At 43.5% G+C, this 22,320-nt stretch overlaps 1 protein-coding gene across 2 annotated transcripts in view; it reads right to left on the bottom strand.

Annotated features, from left to right (window-relative positions):
* The window catches only part of SORCS2 (sortilin related VPS10 domain containing receptor 2), a 1,190,324-nt gene that overhangs the window by 43,107 nt on the left and 1,124,897 nt on the right, over positions 1–22,320 (bottom strand). For both annotated transcript variants that reach the window (XM_073574542.1, XM_073574543.1), the window contains exons 18-19: positions 13,033–13,204; positions 11,294–11,480 (exon numbers count right to left, since the gene is read on the bottom strand). In XM_073574542.1, the coding sequence (XP_073430643.1) occupies positions 11,294–11,480; positions 13,033–13,204 (359 nt within the window). The remainder of the gene's footprint in view (positions 1–11,293; positions 11,481–13,032; positions 13,205–22,320) is intronic.

Raw genomic sequence — 22,320 nt, 5'->3', positions numbered from 1 at the left:
CTTGTCGGCTCCTGCTATGATTTTACACTACGCGGCTGTTGTACTGCCAGCTTTTCTTCCATCCATCTATGTAATATATACACATATACAGCTTTGGCAAACATTAAGAGATCACTTTCAAATGTTCAATTTGTCTGATTTTTCTCTTTATAGGTATATTTTTGGGTAACTGTAAATTGTTCTTTTAGACTATAAACGTCTGACAACATGTCTCCGAATTGCCAAGCAATAAATTAAGTTTTTTTTTTCTGAAAAGGAGAAATGGTCAAAATTAAAAAGAAAACCCCAGTGCTTTCAGAACTCAAATAATGCAAAGAAAACAAGTTCATAATCATTTAGAAACAATAATACTAATGTTTTAACTCAGGAAGAGTTCAGAAATCAATATTTTGTGGAATAACCATGATTTTTAATCACAGCTTTCATGCGTCTTGGCATGCTTTCCACTAGTCTTTCACACTGCTTCTGGCGCAAAAATGTAAGCAGTTCTTCTTTGTTTGATGGCTTGTGACTATCCATCATCCTCTTCATTACATTCCAGAGGTTTTCAATGAGGCTCAGGTCTGGAGAATGGGCTGCCCATGACAGGGTTTTGATGTCGTGGTCTCTTAATTTTTGCCAGAGCTGTATATATGTGTGTATCACTGACATCTATGTAGTCTATGTGTATATATCTATTTTATTGTAACCTGTCACGCAGTGATATTACAGTACACAGCAGATGAATTGTCGGCTTTTCTTCTATCTATGTAATATATATACATATATATGTGTGTGTCACTGTATATGCATTCTATGTGTATATATCTATTCTAACCTGTCACGCTGTGATTTTACTGTACGCAGCACATGAATTGCCAGCTTTTCAAATGCGATCAGTGTGTAAAAATCAGACAGCACTCGCATGGTCCGAGTGTGGTGCGATTTTTTTCTCGCACCCATTGACTTCTATTGCAGGATGCGATCCAATTTCCGATTACAATCGCAGCATGCTGCGACTGTTTTCCAGTCCGATCGTGATCCGATCCAAGCTGGAAAAAAATACAGATGAACACACAATGATAGAATGCCATTGGTCCGAATTAAGCTATTGTTAATATAGTAGTCAGTGCGCAGCTACCATAATTTACAGTGATTCTGATTAACCCCATGTAAAGTTTTGCTATTCTAGGAGGATTTTCCTGTCAATTTCTTAGTTGCATTTTACAGCAAATTCTAGGGTCTGTAAACAGCTTACAACACAGCAAAACGATCCTAATGTTGAACGTTAGCAGACAGAGGAAGGGTACAATTTTTTTTGCAAGGCATTAGATATAACATGGAATACTGAAGATTGACATCAAGTACTGGTTTAACCCCTTAGCGACAGAGTCAGTTTGCAGCTTAATGACCAGGCCAATTTTTACAATTCTGACCACTGTCCCTTTATGAGGTTATAACTCTGGAACGCTTTAATGGATCCTGCTGATTCTGAGATTGTTTTTTCGTGACATATTGTACTTCATGTTAGTGGTAAAATTTCTTCGATAAGTCTTGTGTTTATTTATGAAAAAAACAGAAATATGGCAAAAAATTTTAAAATTTTGCAATTTTAAAACTTTAAATTTTTATGCCCTTAAATCAGAGAGATGTGTCACATAAATTTCTTAATAAATAACATTTCCCACATGTCTACTTTACATCAGCACAATTTTGGATGCAAAATTTTTTTTTGTTAGGAAGTTATAAGGGTTAAAAGTTGACCAGCGATCTCTCATTTTTACAACAAAATTTACAAAGCCATTTTTTTTAGGGACCACATCATATTTAAAGTCATTTTGAGGGGTGTACATGACAGAAAATACCCAAAAGTGGCACCATTCTAAAAACTAGACCCCTCAAGGTGCTCAAAACCACATTCAAGAAGTTTATTAACCCTTTAAGTGCTTCACAGGAACGAAAGCAATGTGGATGGAAAAAATTAACATTTAACTTTTTTTTGGAAAAAAATTAGTTCAGAACCAATTTTTTTTATTTTCACAAGTGTTTAAAGAGAAATTCAACCACAAAATTTGTTGTACAATTTCTCCTGAATACGCCGATACCCCATATGTGGGGGTAAACCCCTTTTTCAGCACACGGCAGAGCTCGCAAGGGATGGAGCACCGTTTGACTTTTTCAACGCAGAATTGGCTGGAATTAAGATCGGATGCCATGTTGCGTTCGGAGAGCCCTTAATGTGCCTAAACAGTGGAAAACTCCAACAAGTGACCCCATTTTGGAAACTAGACCCATTAAGGAACTTATCTAGATGTGTGGTGAGCACTTTGAACCTTCAAGTGCTTCACAGAAGTTTATAACGTAGAGCCGTGAAAATAAAAAATCCATTTTTTTTTCCACAAAAATGATCTTTTCGCCCCCAAATTTTTATTTTTACAAGGGTAACAGGAGAAATCATACCCCCACAGTTATTATGCGATTTGTCCTGAGTACGCTGATACCCCATATGTGGGGAGGAACCACTGTTTGGGTGCATGGGAGAGCTTGGAAGGGAAGGAGTGCCATTTTGGAATGCAGACTTTGATGGAATGGTCTGCGGGCATCATGTTGCGTTTGCAGAGCCCCTGATGGGCCTAAACAGTGGAAACCCCCAACAAGTGACTCCATTTTGGAAACTAGACCCCCTATGGAACTTATCTAGATGTGTGGTGAGCACTTTGAACCTTCAAGTGCTTCACAGAAGTTTATAACGTAGAGCTGTGAAAATAAGAAATCCATTTTTTTTCCACAAAAATGATCTTTTCGCGCCCAAATTTTTATTTTTACAAGGGTAACAGGAGAAATCATACTCCCACAGTTATTATGTGATTTGTCCTGAGTACGCCGATACCCCATATGTGGGGGGGAACCACTGTTTGGGCGCATGGGAGAGCTCGGAAGGGAAGGAGCGCCATTTTGGAATGCAGACTTTGATGGAATGGTCTACGGGCATCATGTTGCGTTTGCAGAGCCCCTGATGGGCCTAAACAGTGGAAACCCCCCACAAGTGACCCCATTTTGGAAATTAGACCCCCTAAGGAGCTTATCTAGATGTGTGGTGAGCACTTTGAACCCCCAAGTGCGTCACAGAAGTTTATAAACGCAGAGCCGTGAAAATAAAAAGTCTTTTTTATTTCCACAAAAGTAATTTTTTAGACCCCAATTTTTAGACCCCCAAAGTTGGTAAATAGTGGAAACCCCTCAATTCTTGCTCCAACCCTAACCCCAACACACCCCTAACCCTAATCCCAACCCTAATCCTAGTTCGCCCTAACCCTAGCCCAACCCTAGCCCTAACCCTAGCCCAACCCTAACCCTTAACCCTAGCCCAACCCTAACCCTTAACCCTAGCCCAACCCTAACCCTAGCCCAACCCTAACCCTTAACCCTAGCCCAACCCTAAACCTAGCCCTAACCCTAGCCTAGCCCTAACCCTAGCCTAACCCTAGCCTAACCCTAACCCTAGCCTAACCCTAGCCTAACCCTAACCCTAGCCTAACCCTAACCCTAGCCTAACCCTAGCCTAACCCTAGCCTAACCCTAGCCTAACCCTAACCCTAGCCTAACCCTAGCCTAACCCTAACCCTAGCCTAACCCTAACCCTAGCCTAACCCTAGCCTAACCCTAGCCTAACCCTAACCCTAGCCTAACCCTAACCCTAGCCTAACCCTAACCCTAGCCTAACCCTAACCCTAGCCTAACCCTAACCCTAGCCTAACCCTAACCCTAACCCTTATGGAAAACTGAAAAAAAAAATATTTTTTTTATTTCATTATGTGTGCCTATATAAGGGGGTGATAAACGGGGGGGTTATGTACTATTTTTATTATTTTGATCACTATGATCGTTTATCATAGTGATCAAAATAATGAATGGAATCTGCCAGCCGGAGCCAGCAGATTCCCGGCGGGCGCACTGCGCATGCGCCCGCCATTTTCAAGATGGCGGCGCCCATCGGATGACGCCGGCGGGCGCGGGACCACCGGGAGGGGACGGAGGACAAGGGAGAGGTACCGGGAGGGGACCGGGGACCCTATTTCTCTATCCTCTGATGTGCGATCACATCAGAGGAGAGAGAAATTAAATGTAAAATCGCGGCTTTTTTTTTTGCGGTCGCCGTTATAGGGTTAATAACGGCGATCGCAAAAGCGGGGGTCGGTAAAAACCGACCGATTCATGTTCTCTGGGGTCTCGGCTACCCCTGGCAGCCGAGACCCCGGAGAAAATCCAACACTGGGGGGCGCTATTCACTTAAATCACAGCGCCGTGAATTAACGGCGCTGTGGTTTAAGTACCCTTAATTACCGCCGTTAAAAGGCGTATCGGCGGTCGTTAAGGGGTTAAATTTGGCACAACAGCAACATTACGTAGAACTGGATGTCAATCAAAATTTGCTGAAAAGACAAAGAGAAAATTGGTCCAGGAGGCTTCTAAGAGGCCTACATCAACATTAAATAAGCTGCAGAAATTTCTAGCAAGTACTAGTTGTGTGCTGCATGTGACAACAATGTTCTGTATTCTTCATATGACTGGCCTGTGAGGTAGGGTGGCAATACAGAAGCCATTTCTTACAAAGAAAAATATCCAAGCCTGGCTCTGGTTTACAAAAATCTACATCAAAACCTAAAAGCACGTAGGAAAATGTGTTATGGACTGATGAGACCAATGTTGAATTATTTGGCCATAATTCCAAAACGTATGTTGTAAACCCCAAACTGAACATCACTAAAAGAAGACCATACCCACAGTGAAAGATGGTGGAGGTATTACTATGCTTTGGGTTCATTTTTCATCAGCTGTAACTGGGGTTTAATCAAGGTGAAGGGAATAATGAACAGTATAAATATCAATCCCTTTTGCAACAAAACCTTCCGCCCTCTGCTAGAAAGCTGAAGATGAAGAGGAATTTCATCTCTCAGCACGATAACGACCCTAGGCATACCTCCAAATCAACAAGTGAATGACTTTGACAGAAGTTGATCACAGTTTTGAATGGACCAGCCAAAGCCCATACCTGAATCCAACAGAAAATCTATGGGCGACCAGAAGAGGACGCTGTACAAACGAGATGCCCTGCAATTTGACAGATTTGGAGCGCTACTGCAAGGAATCGTGAGCAAAGATTGCCAATTCTAGATGTGACATGCTGATACATTCCTACCTACCGTAAATGACTGAATGCTGTCATAAATTCAAAGGGTACGTCAGCAAAGTATTAGTGTAATGGAGTGCATATTTCTACAACCATATTATTTTAGTTCTTATCTTTATTTTTCCACCACTGAACAGATTTCAGTTAATTTTTCAACTGAATTGTACAGATTACACGTGACTTTAAATGTGGAAAAAGTTCTGAAATTCTTTGTCTTCATGTGATACTTTTAAATGACAAAACCCTGGCACTTCAAGAGGGGTGTGCAGACATTTGCAGCATCAATTGTAGATGTGCAGCATTAGTGAATAGGGAAATAGGAATTGTCATTTACACACTGCATTATCCACTGCTTAGGTTTGGAGGATCAGCAATACCACTGTCCTTGTGTATAAAGGAAACCAATCAGGACAATTTTACAACTGAAACTAGTGATATTGCTGATAGTCTTAATACAATTAAAATGATACCTGAATTGTAGCATTCCAATGTGCCAGATCTGAAAAAACTTTGAAGCAATTGAGAAGTGCACTGAGGGCATTTCTATTTCTAAGGGGTCACGTTTCTCCTTGTGGAGAGTGACATGCTGGTGTAAGGAGACTTATAGGCCATGCAATGCTCCTCTGGGAAGTTACATATGCAAACGGTAACATATAGATTGCTGGGGACAATTATGGTCTCCAGTATATGTGAAGGACATAGCTGTATTACAGCGGGTGGTTGGAAGAGCGCCAAGGTTATTAAAGGAACGGGTGTACTGTAATACCAAGATACCCAAAGTTATTCAGTTTGGAAAAAAAAAGGTGTCACGTACCCGCTTCTCAGCAGGTGACTTGGGGTTGTGCCTGCAAGGGTTAATCTGTCTCCTCTCACTCAGTCCAGCATTAAACCTGTGTTCTATGCTGCAGTGGGAGCATAAATCACACCCCGACACAGACCACACACCCCGCTCATACACGCTGCCACCACTCACCGAACACACGGGTGATGAGTCCCGGAAGTACTACTACTATGTGCAAGTCACCAGGAGCACACACTCTAAGGCTATGGATTATTTAGAGCAACAAGGTTCAGACTTATTAAAGTTTTAAGCTTTAATATAAAAGGTACAGTGCTTACAATAAAAAGAATATAAAAATGGAAATAAAAAGTGACATACAAATATGCAAAAACAGTGATAAAATAAAAGGGATAAACCTTACAGAAATATCGAACTTTGCATCCTGATTCTCTGTCCCCGAGGGACGGGGGGGAATATGAAATGGAGCACAACAGCTAGGCTGCCCCTCACTGCGAACCCTTTTCTTTGTGTGTAGGCCTAATTTATAGATGGGACATGGGGATCCAATTTCTAGACCAGCCTCTCATGTTAATATTCTAAATGCTGGTTTGTGACTGGACCATGGCCATTTTACCAATGAATACATTATTTTTTCTCTGAAACTCTTTGTGAAACCTTTCTCATAGATATATAGTGTCATTCTCCATCAAAGACACTAAGAGGTGTGAAATGTTACCACTGTGTGGTTCTCAGTAAAGCCCCTCTGGTGACAGGAGACTGCCTTCTCAGGATAACATGAGGTCATGACCTGTGTGGAGAGCTGCAGTGTAAGGACAGATGCTAGTTTACTGCTGGTCATGCATGCATACATATACATATTTCACTACAGAAGGCTTACGAGATATCTTATTACAGAGTACAATATATATGAGGGGACAGTAGAGAGATCTTTCTAATCATCTTTTCACACGTAGGCCTGCTCAGGAGACATGAGGGCACCTTCTACATAGAGGAAAGAAGGTTCAGACAAAATCACAGACGGCGATTCTTTACTGTAAGAGCAGTGCTTATGGAGCTATCTGCCACATGATGTTATAATGGCTGATTCACTGGTAAAATTCAAGAAGGGCCTGGATGAATTTCTTGTAAAACATAATACTACAGTTAATGACTTGAGCGCTAGATTCTGTGATTGGGGCATTGATTCAGGGAACAAGTCTGATTGCCGTATGTGGAGTCGGAAAGAGTCTTTCCCCTAATATGGATCTATTAGTGTTTGCCCCATGGGAGTTTTGCCTTTCTCTGGAACAACACGTTAGGCTATAAGTTGAACTTGATGGACTTATGTCTACCTTCAACCTTAAAAACTATAATATCGCACTTTAATGAGCCATCGAGCCTTGTGATATGGCTTATAATAAAAGACAAACTAGAATCTCTATTTGCAGAAACGTGTTTCGGGGTATTGCCCCTCATTAGAGCAAAGCATGAGATCTGATTTGGCTGTATGAGAAGCCTCTGACTGGGGTCCAAGAGATAACATCTCTCCTTGTGAAAAGTGACCTCCCTGACATACTGGTGTAAAATGACTCAAAGACCATGTAATGCTCCTCTGGGAAATTAAACACTCAAATTGCTTATTTAGACAGGAAGACCACTAGTACTCTAGTGCAACCTACTGAAAGTAGCAATCCTAAAAGTTTAGCAGGCACTAGAGTTCTAGTGCTCTTCCTCTCTGAAAAGGCAATTTGCATATCGACTGTACCATGATTGATACAGCCATACAACCAGTTTCAATAGTCGGCCGGGGTCAGACTTGCGAGAAACTCGGACGAGTCTCGCACGTCAATAACCGGCACTGCCGCTGGCACTCGGATTGTAGCATTCAGCTGCGTGTATTTCTATGCAGATAAACACTCTGATCCGAGTGTCGGGTATTGAGGTGCGAGACTCGTCCGAGATTTCCGCAATTCTGACCCCGGCAGTAAAATCATCCTGACAGGTTCTTTTTAACCAGGTTTCGTTATTTCATACAAGACTCTACCATATATAGAGTATCTATGCTTATTACTGCATACATTAAGGTATTGAAACTTTATACTGTATCCAGATCGCGAATAAGTGACGTCATCCCCACCTTGTATTTCGGCAGAGCCAGAGCATACAAATGGTCAGAATTCTGAGTCTAAGTCATCAAATCCTACCTAGTGTAAAACAGTTACAAGTTATGTAAATGTTTGAATGTTTTTGTGCATTGCTTGTGATATAAAACATTTTTTAATTGGTTTTTATTAAAAATGGTAACTTTTTTTCTACTGCAGCTTGCAGGTAACATAATACCCTGCAAGCTGCTTGTTTACGTTCTGTGCCAAATTTGACAGCCTGTCAGCATCCAACACCTCTTTCCACTCTCTTGAATGCTCATATAAGCTCAAATCTGATTAGATTTTATTTGATTTCTATTACCTTTATTAGATTTAAGCCTTGATAAGCATTTTTGGAGAGAAGAGAGACGACCTAGTGATTAACTCAACAGGGAGCTGGAAGTCGGATTTGACATAAAAAAGAATCGAGCAGCTTGCAGACAATTTAATACATGCATGCTTCAGAAAAAAAAGAACAGATATCATTTTTAATTAAAAGTAATTACAAAAATGTTTTCAATCACATAGTATGCACAATGCTTTAACATAGGTCTCAATGATACAGGAGGACAGTCCTGGATTTATGCTTCTGTCCCGCTATCTCGGTTGATTACCACTTTTTGTCTTCACTTTTGCAAACACATATCTCTCAGGCAGTGCTATGCAGAAAATAGACGCACCGGCAATGCAAATGTTTCTAACAGACCAACTGATGACATTGGGTATATGTCTGGCATGACAGCGCTGCTAAGTTCTAGCAGACCAGATCAGCTCAAGCCAGTGACTTCTCGCTCACTGACTGCTTTCCCTTTGCTCCTATGGATTCCATAGTTACAAGGAAAGATATGCACAATAAAGGAAAAAAACGTATGTCCCTTAGTGATCTTTTATCATCTCTGGAGAGGAAAATGGTGCAAATAATGAAAAAATAATTATACAAGCAGACCAGTAAGTGATACATCACTGTAATCAGAGTCTCTGCCCCTACTTCATGCTGCTCTCCTAAAAACTTGGGGACAGATTCTCTTTAATTCTACTTTTTACCTAAGACAACCCTTAATTAATGTAATAACATGGACCCTATCCAGCCCCCAAATAAGGTAATAACATGGATCCTATCTGAACCCCTAATTAAGATAATATTATGGGCCCTATCTGAACCCCTAATTAAGGTAATATTATGGGCCCTATCTGAACCCCTAATTAAGGTAATATTATGGGCCCTATCTGAACCCCTAATTAAGGTAATTGCACGGACCCTATCTGAACCCCTAATTAAGGTAATATTATGGGCCCTATCTGAACCCCTAATTAAGGTAATTACACGGACCCTATCTGAACCCCTAATTAAGGTAATATTATGGGCCCTATCTGAACCCCTAATTAAGGTAATTACATGGACCCTATCTGAACCCCTAATTAAGGTAATATTATGGGCCCTATCTGAACCCCTAATTAAGGTAATTACATGGACCCTATCTGAACCCCTAATTAAGGTAATATTATGGGCCCTATCTGAACCCCTAATTAAGGTAATTACATGGACCCTATCTGAACCCCTAATTAAGGTAATATTATGGGCCCTATCTGAACCCCTAATTAAGGTAATTACATGGACCCTATCTGAACCCCTAATTAAGGTAATATTATGGGCCATATATGAACCCCTAATTAAGGTAATAACATGGGACCCTATCCGTCCCCCCCAATTAAGGTAACGACATGGTCTTTTATCCATGCGGCCCTCTTGGATATAACCAATTCTTGTGAAGGCCTCCTTCATGCATTTCCATCCAGACTGGGCTGACACTGCCGTACTGGTGTTCTTCTCTAGTTTTCCCATTACTCAGCACATCCATATGTTGTAATTTCTTACACATCTAATAATATGAATCTTAAATGCGTACATTCTGTAAATGACTTATGAATATATACCTATAATCATGTAGTATATTAGCAGTAATTATAATAAATGGCTGCGTTAATGCACAATATCCTTACATAGTCTGTACTGGTATAAAAATTGGCCATTTTGCAGAACCAATCGTCTGCAAGTAAAGAGCGTAATTATATACATTAAGCATGGTCTTATACAGGTATTTATATAATGACCTATTATATTACATATCATTAATGTAATGTATATATATAAATCTTGGCTTCTCATATTATTTCACACTTAGTAGTTAATCATGCGGAGACTTTGTGTGTTTTGGACAGCTTTTCTCCATTTTTCCATATATTATGGAAACACAGTGTATTAGCTATATGAGCTGCATTGCTTTTTTTGACGGCCGATGATCATGCTCTGTGACTAAAGGTGCCACAAAAAAAATGTGTGCGTGGATGTTTGTCTCTTAAAACCCTCATCAACAAGAGAAGGGCCCCCAAAACCATTCCCCGTCTCTCCGAGCCAGAAGACCACAGTGAAGGTCAGGGACAAGTATTCTCCCTTACCCAAAGCCAAGAAAGCCTCAGTCTTGCTCCCAGCATCTGCCCAGGCTTTCACCTAGGTGAAAGTTTGGAGCTATCAACTGTTGAGTCCCCTCCTGAAAGAGTCAGGGGTCAGGGGGGAGTGGAATCTGATGGCCACACACTACCCCAAGGATGGCTGTGAATAAAGAATAAGACACAGCTTAAAGGCAATCAGTAAGATCAATCCGCATATATGAGCCTACAGGTCTTTGAAGGCCAAATCCATTGACACCTTTATATCTTCTATCTGTTGTTGCATTCCTGAATAATAAGCATTTTAAGTCATATGCAAATAAAGTGCGAAGTGCTCTGGCTCCATGGAACATTTCCCCAGCTTCTGCCTCTGGAAATTGTTTCCCACCCAGCACCAGCCTCTCACCTTGATCAATAGCTCACCATCTGATTTCTTTGCCTGACATCACACAGACAGTGAGCTATCATTCAAGCTCAAGAGGCTGGTGCTGGGCAGGGAAACAACCTCGCAAGGCAGAAGCTGGAGAAATGTTCCATGGTGTCCAGAGCACTTCGCACCTTATTTGTAAATGACTAAAAATGCTAATCACTCAGGAATGCAGCAACAGATAGAAGATATAAAGGTGTCAATGAATTTAGCTTTGAAAGACTTGCATGCCCATATAGGCAGTGTGAGGGATTTGATATGACAAATGTTTAAGTAATGTAGAACATTCACAGAGCTAAAAATGAATGACTGACGCCACTTACTGATGACCTGTACGTAGATGATGGCGTCATCATGTCCAGCCACATTCTCCGCTTTAACAGTCACCTTGTATATTCCCGGACTCTCATATCGGTGGCGGATGGGTTCGCCCGTCAGTGTAAGATTCACATAAATAGCCTTGAACCCGTCTCCCAAATCCACTTGATATTTAGTGTTTAAAATATCTCCCTGGAAGAAAAATGCAAAATATTTCACTATTAGAAACGGAGGTCAATGTAAAGGTCGAATTTAGAGGGGTATTTCAGAGCTGAGATATAATCAATGGAAGTTAAAATCCTAAAGCCAGAAAATCACGGACATATGTCTGATTTTGATCCAAGTTGAATCAAATAAAAATCGGCACGTCTATGGGTCCGTGAAAAAAATGAGACTGCACTTAAATGACATCCGAGTGCAGTCTGATTTTCATGATCTAACAGTAAGGAGAAGGCGGGAAACTTTTTTTTCTTTTAACTCCACGTACGAGAAAAATGGATGCTACTCGGACCACACTCTGATAACTGAAAAATGGGTCTTGTACGTGAGAAAGGCAGACGTCTGAATGAGGCCTAACTTCTATCAGACCATGATGCACCAGGACCATTATCCACATCTCTGTCTGTACCATAACTGCTGTGTATTGGGACAATTAGTATGTGTGTTTATAAGTGAACATTGATGTTGACATATATAGGTTTTTTTTATAAATGCTAAAGGTACAAGAAAAAATGTAGACAAAAACGTAAAATTCTAATTTGCTTATATCTATAATAAACCACTAAAAATAAAAATATCCAAAAAGCATGTAAAAAAGTTTTGTGCAGCGCTCTCTAGTGGCGCAGTTCTTCTCTCATGCAAGAGAATCTGACTGATTATGCTAATGACACTCAGATCAAACTCTGCCAGATAGATCCGAGTGTCACCTTAGTGTGAGCCTATTCTTTCGCATGAAAGAATTATTTCACTAGTGTGGAGAAGTCGGTGAGCTTAATTTATCCATCTTCTCCATTGTCTCTGTGTGAGTTCATTGGTCTGCACTCAAATGACATCCGAGTGGAGCGCGATGTTTCACTCGCACCTATAGACTTGAATGGGTGAGTGCGATCCGAATATCAAAGCCACAGCCGCTTGCTCATATTGATTAATCATGCCAAGTCTTATTGAGAAAATAATCGCAGATCTGCACTGCCACCCCAACGCGCGTTCCGACCCCTGGACGAATCTGTTTCTGTGAAATGAGCATCGGGTTTGAGTGGAGTTTCACCAGTCTTGTGGTTTTTACTTCTTACACAATGACCATGTAGTATTTTACTGTTATTATCACATAGCACTTTACCGACTTGCACTATTATGGGTAGTTTGGCTTAGGGATTTCTTAGACCTGGTGAGGCTGGTAAACTTGCTGTGTCAGAATGGCTGCCTAATTCTTTTTGAAAGTTTTTTCCTGCCTGATATTCTAATGAACATTCTATGAGTCCAGTTTTAGAATGCTATTATCTGGAGAGCTGGGCATGGAGCGTCCTGATATTCTTCTCCATGCCCAGCTGAAGTAATAGGGATGTGAACCACAGCCAGCAGCGTTATGAATGCAGCTCTTGCCTATCGTAAAAGGTGTAACCCATTGCAGAAAACAGACGCAGCAAAAATGAATAGACATAAAAACACAACATAAACCAATAAATCAGGACAGAAAATAATTGTAGATTCTGTGCATAACACTGATTAATGACTGCGAGGTTACCTGCTCCTGCTGTACGATAAATGTGATGTCCTCTCCCGGCTTTACAGCCATCGAGTCTCCTTTGATGGTGATTCTCAAACCTTTTGGTGCCATTAAAGGACACTGGTAATGTGCTAGATTTTCCTGCAGGTCGACGCCGCCTTCGCATACGTTAGATACGACTTTCCTATACCTGGAATATAATATACAGATGAAGACAAATGTACTGTATATATACACATACTAGCTGGAGCCATAAATGTCTACAAAGAGGCCCTCTCTCAGTTACTTTGCAGAGTGCATCAGTTGAGATGAGTTTGTCATCAGCTGCTGCGCTCTGCATAGGCAGCGACCGAGATGACAAAGCACTCCGTTTATTGAAGAAAGCTTTGTCATCTTAGTCGCTCCCTATGCGGAGCAGAGCAGCCAATAAAAAACTCATCCCGACTGTGTACTGTACTCCGTCTCCCCTTTCACTTTTAATTTTGCTGAGGAGAGACAGAGATTTGCTGGGAGAGATGTTCCAGATTTTTTAAAAAGGATTTATTGTTAAAAAAACAAAAAAAAAAAACAACAAAACATAAAACAAAAACTCACATTATAAAACATTTTACGTTTTTACACACTTTTTCCAACCCTAACTAAGAGATAGGATTCAGACTGGGATTAGGGCTAGGTTTAGGCCGGAGTCACACTACACGTATGAAAAAAATCGGTCCGAGTTTCCCTGCCGAGAGTCACACGAGTGTAATGCGAGTGTAATGCGAGTACAATCCGATTTTTCACGCCTAGCATCCGATTTACATCCGACTGCAGAAAAGGATTTCCAGTTTGTCAAGGAGCGCTTCCGGCTGATTCATTAATTACTCCGAATATTTCAAGGAATATCCAGTTTATTATTAGACATAAAAACACAACGCGTTTCGGCTATGCATAAAATTAGCCTTCATCAGGTAAAATCATATATATCTTTAAAAGACACATTTATATAGGGGAAGAAAAAAAAAAAAGTTCCACCGTTCAATCAATTATCATCGATTAAAACCACATGAACACCTCTCCAAAGTGTTGGGAGTCTAGTTGTAGGTGGAATGTATATTACTTGGAATCTAATAAAAAACCTCATTTTCTATGTGGGTTTTTTTTTTTCTTCCTTTCTTTTCCTCTCCCTCTCTCCCTTTTATTTTATCAGGTAAAATTGTCCTTATAGTTCCCATTTATTTAAGAAGATTGCAAAATCCCCATGCTCAAACAGGGAAATGATTATAAAAGAAGTTATCTGATAAAAATAAAAGGGAGAGAGGGAGAGGAAAAGAAAGGAAGAAAAAAAGAAAAAAAAAACCCACATAGAAGATGAGGTTTTTCTATTAGATAGATAGATAGATAGATAGAAGAAAAGCCGTCAATTCATCTGCCATGTTCTGTAAAATCACTGCAGGAGCCGACAGGATAGAAGAGATGGATTACATACAGTAAATACACATAGAATAGGTAGATATACAGATGTCAGTGACAAATACAATTAGTACAGTGTGTGCAGCTTACTGTACATGTATTTAATTAATAAAAGATTTTTCTGAAAAAGATTTATTATTCTTAACAAGCGGAGGGAAAGCCGTCAGCTGGGGACAGATATTTATAGCCTGGGAACCTTTATATGGAGCTTCCCAAGCTATTAATATCAGCTCACAGCTATATACTTAGACTTTACTGGCTATTAAAATGGGGGACTCTAAAAAAAATGATGTAGGGTCCCCCTATTAATAATAACAAGCAAAGGCTATGCAGACAGCTGCGGGCTGATATTAATAGCCTAGGAAAGGGCCATGGATACTGTTCCCCCCGGGCTAAAAACATCAGCTCTCAGCCACCCCAGAAAAGGCACATCTATAAGATATGCCAATTCTGGCACTTAGCCTTGCCCTTCCCACTTGCACTGTAGCGGTGGCAAGTGGGGTGATAGTTCGGGGGGTTTGATGTCACCTTTTTATTGTCAGGTGACATCAAGCCATGAGATTCGTAATGGAGAAGCGTCAATAAGACACCCCCATTACTAACCCCATAGTCATGTTGTATAAAAACACAGACACCCAGAATAGAGTCCTTTAATTGAAAGAATGACACAGACTCCTTTAATAAATCTTAATTAAACCCTACTTACGACCTTGCCCATTCCACCAATGCCATTGTCGTAGACAGGTCCTGGGAGTTCAAAGGTCCTGGGAGTTCAAAGCCAATGAACTCACTTCACCTATGTGACGTCAGCACGAGCGCGGTGGGAAATTCTCCTACAACGCTAGCACTGACATCAGAACACCGATGCGTAATAGTCAGACAGCACTCGCATGGTTCGAGCGCTGCACAATTTTTTTTCTCGCACCCATAGGCTTGCATTGGCGAGTTTTGGACGAGTCTCAGCTGAATATGGCTGAGAAAATAAACGCTGATGTGAGCTGCCCCATAGAGTAACACTGGGACGAGTACGAAGTGATGTTTTCTTGCATAGTACTCAGCCGTATTCTAAGGTACTGTGACACCGGCCTTAGACTCAGGTTAGGGTTAGTGTAATAGAATTGCATTAAAAAACACAAAATTACAACAAAAATAAAGAATTAAAATGATAACGATGCATAACTTTTTTTTTGTTATTTTATGCTGGCTATCAACAAAAAGTGGAAAAAGCTAGAGGGTCAAAGGGCAAACCATAATCACAATAGCACTGGGGGAAGGACCTCATGGAGCGCTAACGATCCACGGGCTAAGGATGCAGAATGCTTGACTATGCCATTGTAGTACGTGTACCAACTGGGGGTGGTCCCTTTCGGCTGTGGAACAGACGGGAGACAGACGCAGAAATCCGTTCAATAACGTCCAAACTTTATTGGGTGTCCTCTTGACATCCACAGCAGACTCAACAGCCACTGCTCCCTGGCCTGAGTACCCGTCACTTTCCTTCTGCCTCTGTCCGATAAGACCCCTGGGTTCCTTCTCTGTGGCTGCCGTTAGGCCCACGGCCACAGCGATTCCCCTGTCCGAGTCTGCCTGCTGCAACACCTACTCACTCTTTGGTGTCCAGCCGTCCTGTACCCCAGACCTCCATTAGACACTGCCGTCCCGTCCTGCAGCTGTCCTCTCAGGGCCACCCCCTTCTCCAAGTCACCGACTCTCTCTCTTCTGTCCTTTCTGAGCTCTTCTGGCTTCTCTCTTCCTCCTGGGTGTCTGCCCTTCCCCTGGGACTCTCCTTCCTTATATCTTCCCTTTCTGGAAATCCCCTTCTCAGTCCTGTAACTCCACCCACCATGACTATGCAGTTTCTCTAGCCTAAGGCTTGCTTTTGAGCCCTTTTCTCACTGCTCTCTGTCTCCATCTTGTGGCCAAAACTGGGTACTACACCATCTTTCCCTAATTCCACCTGTTGTCCCACACATATACAAACAAGTCATAATAAAGCGTTGTATACATCATCTCTTTACATTTTCCTCTTCATGAGACAGGTCCATAGGTCAGTCCACCCCCTACACCATTGCCCCAAGTGTTGTGAGAGGGAGGGTACACCCGTTGTGGCATTTCTGGGTATTCTGGGGTGAGACCATGTGGTTCTTAAAATGTTCCAAAATGTAGGGCTTAACTATTAGGCTGAGTTCACACGTGGCGTTTTTTTTGCGTTTCCGCGGCGGTTTTAACCGCGCGATTTTGCTGCGAAAACGCGAAAAATAAGCATCCCATGCATTCCTATGGGATTCCGCAATGCTGTGCTAATGCTGCGGTTTTTACCTCGGCGGAATCGCTTCGCGGTAAAAACCGCAGCATGCTCATTAATTTGCGGAATCGCGGTGATCCCGCACCCATAGGAATGCATTGTTCCGCTTACTTCCCGCAAGTGGCTGTGCACACCATGCGGAAAGTAAGCAGAACATTTGCGGATGGTACCCACGGTCCGGAGGAGAGGAGACTGTCCTCCGGGCCCTGGGTACCATATCCCTGCAAAAAATAGAATTTAAAAATAAAAAATATTGTTATTCTTACCTTCCGACGTCCCGCGCAGTCTTCCTGCTTCTCTTCACGCTCTCGTTCCCAGTAATCCTTTGCGAAAATGCCCGCGATGGCGTCCGTTCTCGCGGGATCGCGAAGTCTCGCGGTCATTCGCGCGACGTCATCGCGAATCACTGCGAGACGTCGCGATCACTGACGTCATCGCGGGCATTTTCGCAAAGGATTACTGGGAACGCCTGCGCGGGACGTCGGAGGGTAAGAATAACACTATTTTTTTTTTTTTTACATTCTATCTTTTACTATTGATGCCGCATAGGCGGCCTCAGTAGTAAAAAGTTGGTCACACTTGTCAAACACTATGTTTGACGAGTGTGACCAACCTGTCAATCAGTTCTCCAAGCGATGCTACAGATCGCTTGGAGAACGCTAGCATTTTGCAAGCTAATTACGCTTGCAAAATGCTAGTTTTTCCGCGGGAAAATCGCGGGAATTTAAAATGCGATTTTCCCGCGGACTGGAATTCCGGAATTCTCGCGGTAATTTCCGCGAGAGTTCCGGTACGTGTGCACTTAGCCTTAGAAGGTATAGAAACAGCTAAATATCACATTCAAGATTTTTCTCCAGCGCTGTAACCTTTCTAATGCCCTTTGCTCTTTACTACATAACGACTCTCATCAATAATTTAGCAGATGTGTTGTGTCACAGAATGGCTTATTCTGTTCTGCATTAACTCCCTGGAAGGGCCGACGCTGTAAGGCTGTGTGCACACGCTGCGGATTCTGCTGCGGATCCGCTGCAGTTTTTGCTGCGGTGTACAGTACCATTATTCCCTATGGAAAAAAAAACGCAGTTCAGACGGTGCGAATTTTTCCGCGCAGATTTGCTGTGGTTTCAAAACCGCAGAAAGAATTGACATGTCAGTTCTTTCTGCGGATTCTGCTGTGGTTTGCCATCTCCTCCATTGTGGAGATGAAAAACCGCAGGGCAAAATCGCAGAGCAATCCGCAGCATGTGCACGTAGCCTAAATGTGGCTTCCACGTCCCTAATCCTAGATAACAACCACAAATGGGCCAGTAGCAGAACGGCACAGTGAGCGCGAGAGCCCGTCACAGGCCGCCGTGCCACACAAGAAATGCAGTATCCTCCCAGATGAAGCCGAGATAACGCTCTCACGGGCTTCGCTTCACTAAGCAGTCTCAGGCTTGCAGTAAACCAAAATCCTTTTAAAATTGGATGGGTCATGTAAATGTAAATGTAAAGTAGGCAATTATTTTTCAAAGGGTCGGGTTGTTTATTCCAATGGAAGACGTGCTTTCCTCTTCATTGGCTCCTATGCTCTAGGAATTTCATGGACGCCGACTCGGTTGGAGAACACTAACAGTGGATTTAATTAATCGGGCGGTTGATGCCGGGTGAATCAAAATGAGGGACTGCAGACTGGGGAAGACTGGCAACATTTCTAAATGTCGCAGCTACACGACGATCCGGCTATCGGAGCGTTCGCTGAAGTCCAATATTTATCAGATCCAAATATTTTAGCCCTTCTGGACCAGAAACCATTTAGGGCTTTTTTTTTTTTTTTTTTTAACAAACATTGGTTTAGATTAAAGAGTTGTAACTTTTTTGACTTCCTAGATTATTGCCAGTTTACTGTGCCTGGCACTGGACCTTGGGAGGCTATATCAATGTACTGTGCCTGGCACTGGACCTGGGGAGGTTATATCAATGTACTGTGCCTGGCACTGGACCTGGGGAGGTTATATCAATGTACTGTGCCTGGCACTGGACCTGGGGAGGTTATATCAATGTACTGTGCCTGGCACTGTACCCGAGGAGGTTATATCAATGTACTGTTCCTGGCACTGGACCTGGGGAGGTTATATCAATGTACTGTGCCTGGCACTGGACCTGGGGAGGTTATATCAATGTACTGTGCCTGGCACTGGACCTGGGGAGGTTATATCAATGTACTGTGCCTGGCACTGGACCTGGGGAGGTTATATCAATGTACTGTGCCTGGCACTTGACCTGGGGAGGTTATATCAATGTACTGTGCCTGGCACTGGACCTGGGGAGGTTATATCAATGTACTGTGCCTGGCAGTGGACCTGGGGAGGTTATATCAATGTACTGTGCTTGGCACTGGACCTGGGGAGGTTATATCAATGTACTGTGCCTGGCACTGGACCTGGGGAGCCTATATCAATGTACTGTGCCTGGCACTGGACCTGGGGAGATTATATCAATGTACTGTGCCTGGCACTGGACCTGGGGAGGTTATATCAATGTACTGTGCCTGGCACTGGACCTGGGGAGGTTATATCAATGTACTGTGCCTGGCACTGTACCCGAGGAGGTTATATCAATGTACTGTTCCTGGCACTGGACCTGGGGAGGTTATATCAATGTACTGTGCCTGGCACTGTACCCGGGGAGGTTATATCAATGTACTGTGCCTGGCAGTGGACCTGGGGAGGTTATATCAATGTACTGTGCCTGGCACTGGACCTGGGGAGGTTATATCAATGTACTGTGCCTGGCACTGGACCTGGGGAGGTTATATCAATGTACTGTGCCTGGCACTGGACCTGGGGAGGTTATATCAATGTACTGTGCCTGGCACTGGACCTGGGGAGGTTATATCAATGTACTATGCCTGGCACTGGACCTGGGGAGGTTATATCAATGTACTGTGCCTGGCAGTGGACCTGGGGAGGTTATATCAATGTACTGTGCTTGGCACTGGACCTGGGGAGGTTATATCAATGTACTGTGCCTGGCACTGGACCTGGGGAGATTATATCAATGTACTGTGCCTGGCACTGGACCTGGGGAGGTTATATCAATGTACTGTGCCTGGCACTGGACCTGGGGAGGTTATATCAATGTACTGTGCCTGGCACTGGACCTGGGGAGATTATATCAATGTACTGTGCCTGGCACTGGACCTGGGGAGGTTATATCAATGTACTGTGCCTGCCACTGGACCTGGGGAGGTTATATCAATGTACTGTGCCTGGCACTGTACCCGAGGAGGTTATATCAATGTACTGTTCCTGGCACTGGACCTGGGGAGGTTATATCAATGTACTGTGCCTGGCACTGTACCCGGGGAGGTTATATCAATGTACTGTGCCTGGCAGTGGACCTGGGGAGGTTATATCAATGTACTGTGCCTGACACTGGACCTGGGGAGGTTATATCAATGTACTGTGCCTGGCACTGTACCCGAGGAGGTTATATCAATGTACTGTTCCTGGCACTGGACCTGGGGAGGTTATATCAATGTACTGTGCCTGGCACTGGACCTGGGGAGATTATATCAATGTACTGTGCCTGGCACTGGACCTGGGGAGATTGTATCAATGTACTGTGCCTGGCACTGGACCTGGGGAGGTTATATCAATGTACTGTGCCTGGCACTGGACCTGGGGAGGTTATATCAATGTACTGTGCCTGGCACTGTACCCGGGGAGGTTATATCAATGTACTGTGCCTGCCACTGTACCCAGGGAGGTTATATCAATGTACTGTGCCTGGCACTGGACCCGGGGAGGTTATATCAATGTGCTGTGCCTGGCACTGTACCCGGGGAGGTTATATCAATGTACTGTGCCTGGCACTGGACCTGGGGAGGTTATATCAATGTACTGTGCCTGGCACTGGACCCGGGGAGGTTATATCAATGTGCTGTGCCTGGCACTGGACCTGGGAAGGTTATATCAATGTACTGTGCCTGGCACTGGACCTGGGGAGGTTATATCAATGTACTGTGCCTGGCACTGTACCCGGGGAGGTTATATCAATGTACTGTGCCTGGCACTGTACCCGAGGAGGTTATATCAATGTACTGTTCCTGGAACTGGACCTGGGGAGGTTATATCAATGTACTGTGCCTGGCACTGTACCCGGGGAGGTTATATCAATGTACTGTGCCTGGCACTGGACCTGGGGAGGTTATATCAATGTACTGTGCCTGGCACTGGACCTGGGGAGGTTATATCAATGTACTGTGCCTGGCACTGGACCTGGGGAGGTTATATCAATGTACTGTGCCTGGCACTGGACCTGGGGAGGTTATATCAATGTACTGTGCCTGGCACTGGACCTGGGGAGGTTATATCAATGTACTATGCCTGGCACTGGACCTGGGGAGGTTATATCAATGTACTGTGCCTGGCAGTGGACCTGGGGAGGTTATATCAATGTACTGTGCTTGGCACTGGACCTGGGGAGGTTATATCAATGTACTGTGCCTGGCACTGGACCTGGGGAGATTATATCAATGTACTGTGCCTGGCACTGGACCTGGGGAGGTTATATCAATGTACTGTGCCTGGCACTGGACCTGGGGAGGTTATATCAATGTACTGTGCCTGGCACTGGACCTGGGGAGATTATATCAATGTACTGTGCCTGGCACTGGACCTGGGGAGGTTATATCAATGTACTGTGCCTGCCACTGGACCTGGGGAGGTTATATCAATGTACTGTGCCTGGCACTGTACCCGAGGAGGTTATATCAATGTACTGTTCCTGGCACTGGACCTGGGGAGGTTATATCAATGTACTGTGCCTGGCACTGTACCCGGGGAGGTTATATCAATGTACTGTGCCTGGCAGTGGACCTGGGGAGGTTATATCAATGTACTGTGCCTGACACTGGACCTGGGGAGGTTATATCAATGTACTGTGCCTGGCACTGTACCCGAGGAGGTTATATCAATGTACTGTTCCTGGCACTGGACCTGGGGAGGTTATATCAATGTACTGTGCCTGGCACTGTACCCGGGGAGGTTATATCAATGTACTGTGCCTGGCACTGGACCTGGGGAGGTTATATCAATGTACTGTGCCTGGCACTGGACCTGGGGAGATTATATCAATGTACTGTGCCTGGCACTGGACCTGGGGAGATTGTATCAATGTACTGTGCCTGGCACTGGACCTGGGGAGGTTATATCAATGTACTGTGCCTGGCACTGGACCTGGGGAGGTTATGTCAATGTACTGTGCCTGGCACTGTACCCGGGGAGGTTATATCAATGTACTGTGCCTGCCACTGTACCCAGGGAGGTTATATCAATGTACTGTGCCTGGCACTGGACCCGGGGAGGTTATATCAATGTGCTGTGCCTGGCACTGGACCTGGGAAGGTTATATCAATGTACTGTGCCTGGCACTGGACCTGTGGAGGTTATATCAATGTACTGTGCCTGGCACTGTACCCGGGGAGGTTATATCAATGTACTGTGCCTGGCACTGGACCTGGGGAGGTTATATCAATGTACTGTGCCTGGCACTGGACCCGGGGA

The sequence above is a fragment of the Dendrobates tinctorius genome, unplaced genomic scaffold (genome assembly GCF_039654945.1).
Source record: "Dendrobates tinctorius isolate UK_male_01 unplaced genomic scaffold, ASM3965494v1 ptg000039l, whole genome shotgun sequence".
Taxonomy (NCBI): Eukaryota; Metazoa; Chordata; class Amphibia; order Anura; family Dendrobatidae; genus Dendrobates; species Dendrobates tinctorius.
This window is presented reverse-complemented; position numbering and strand designations above follow the sequence as displayed.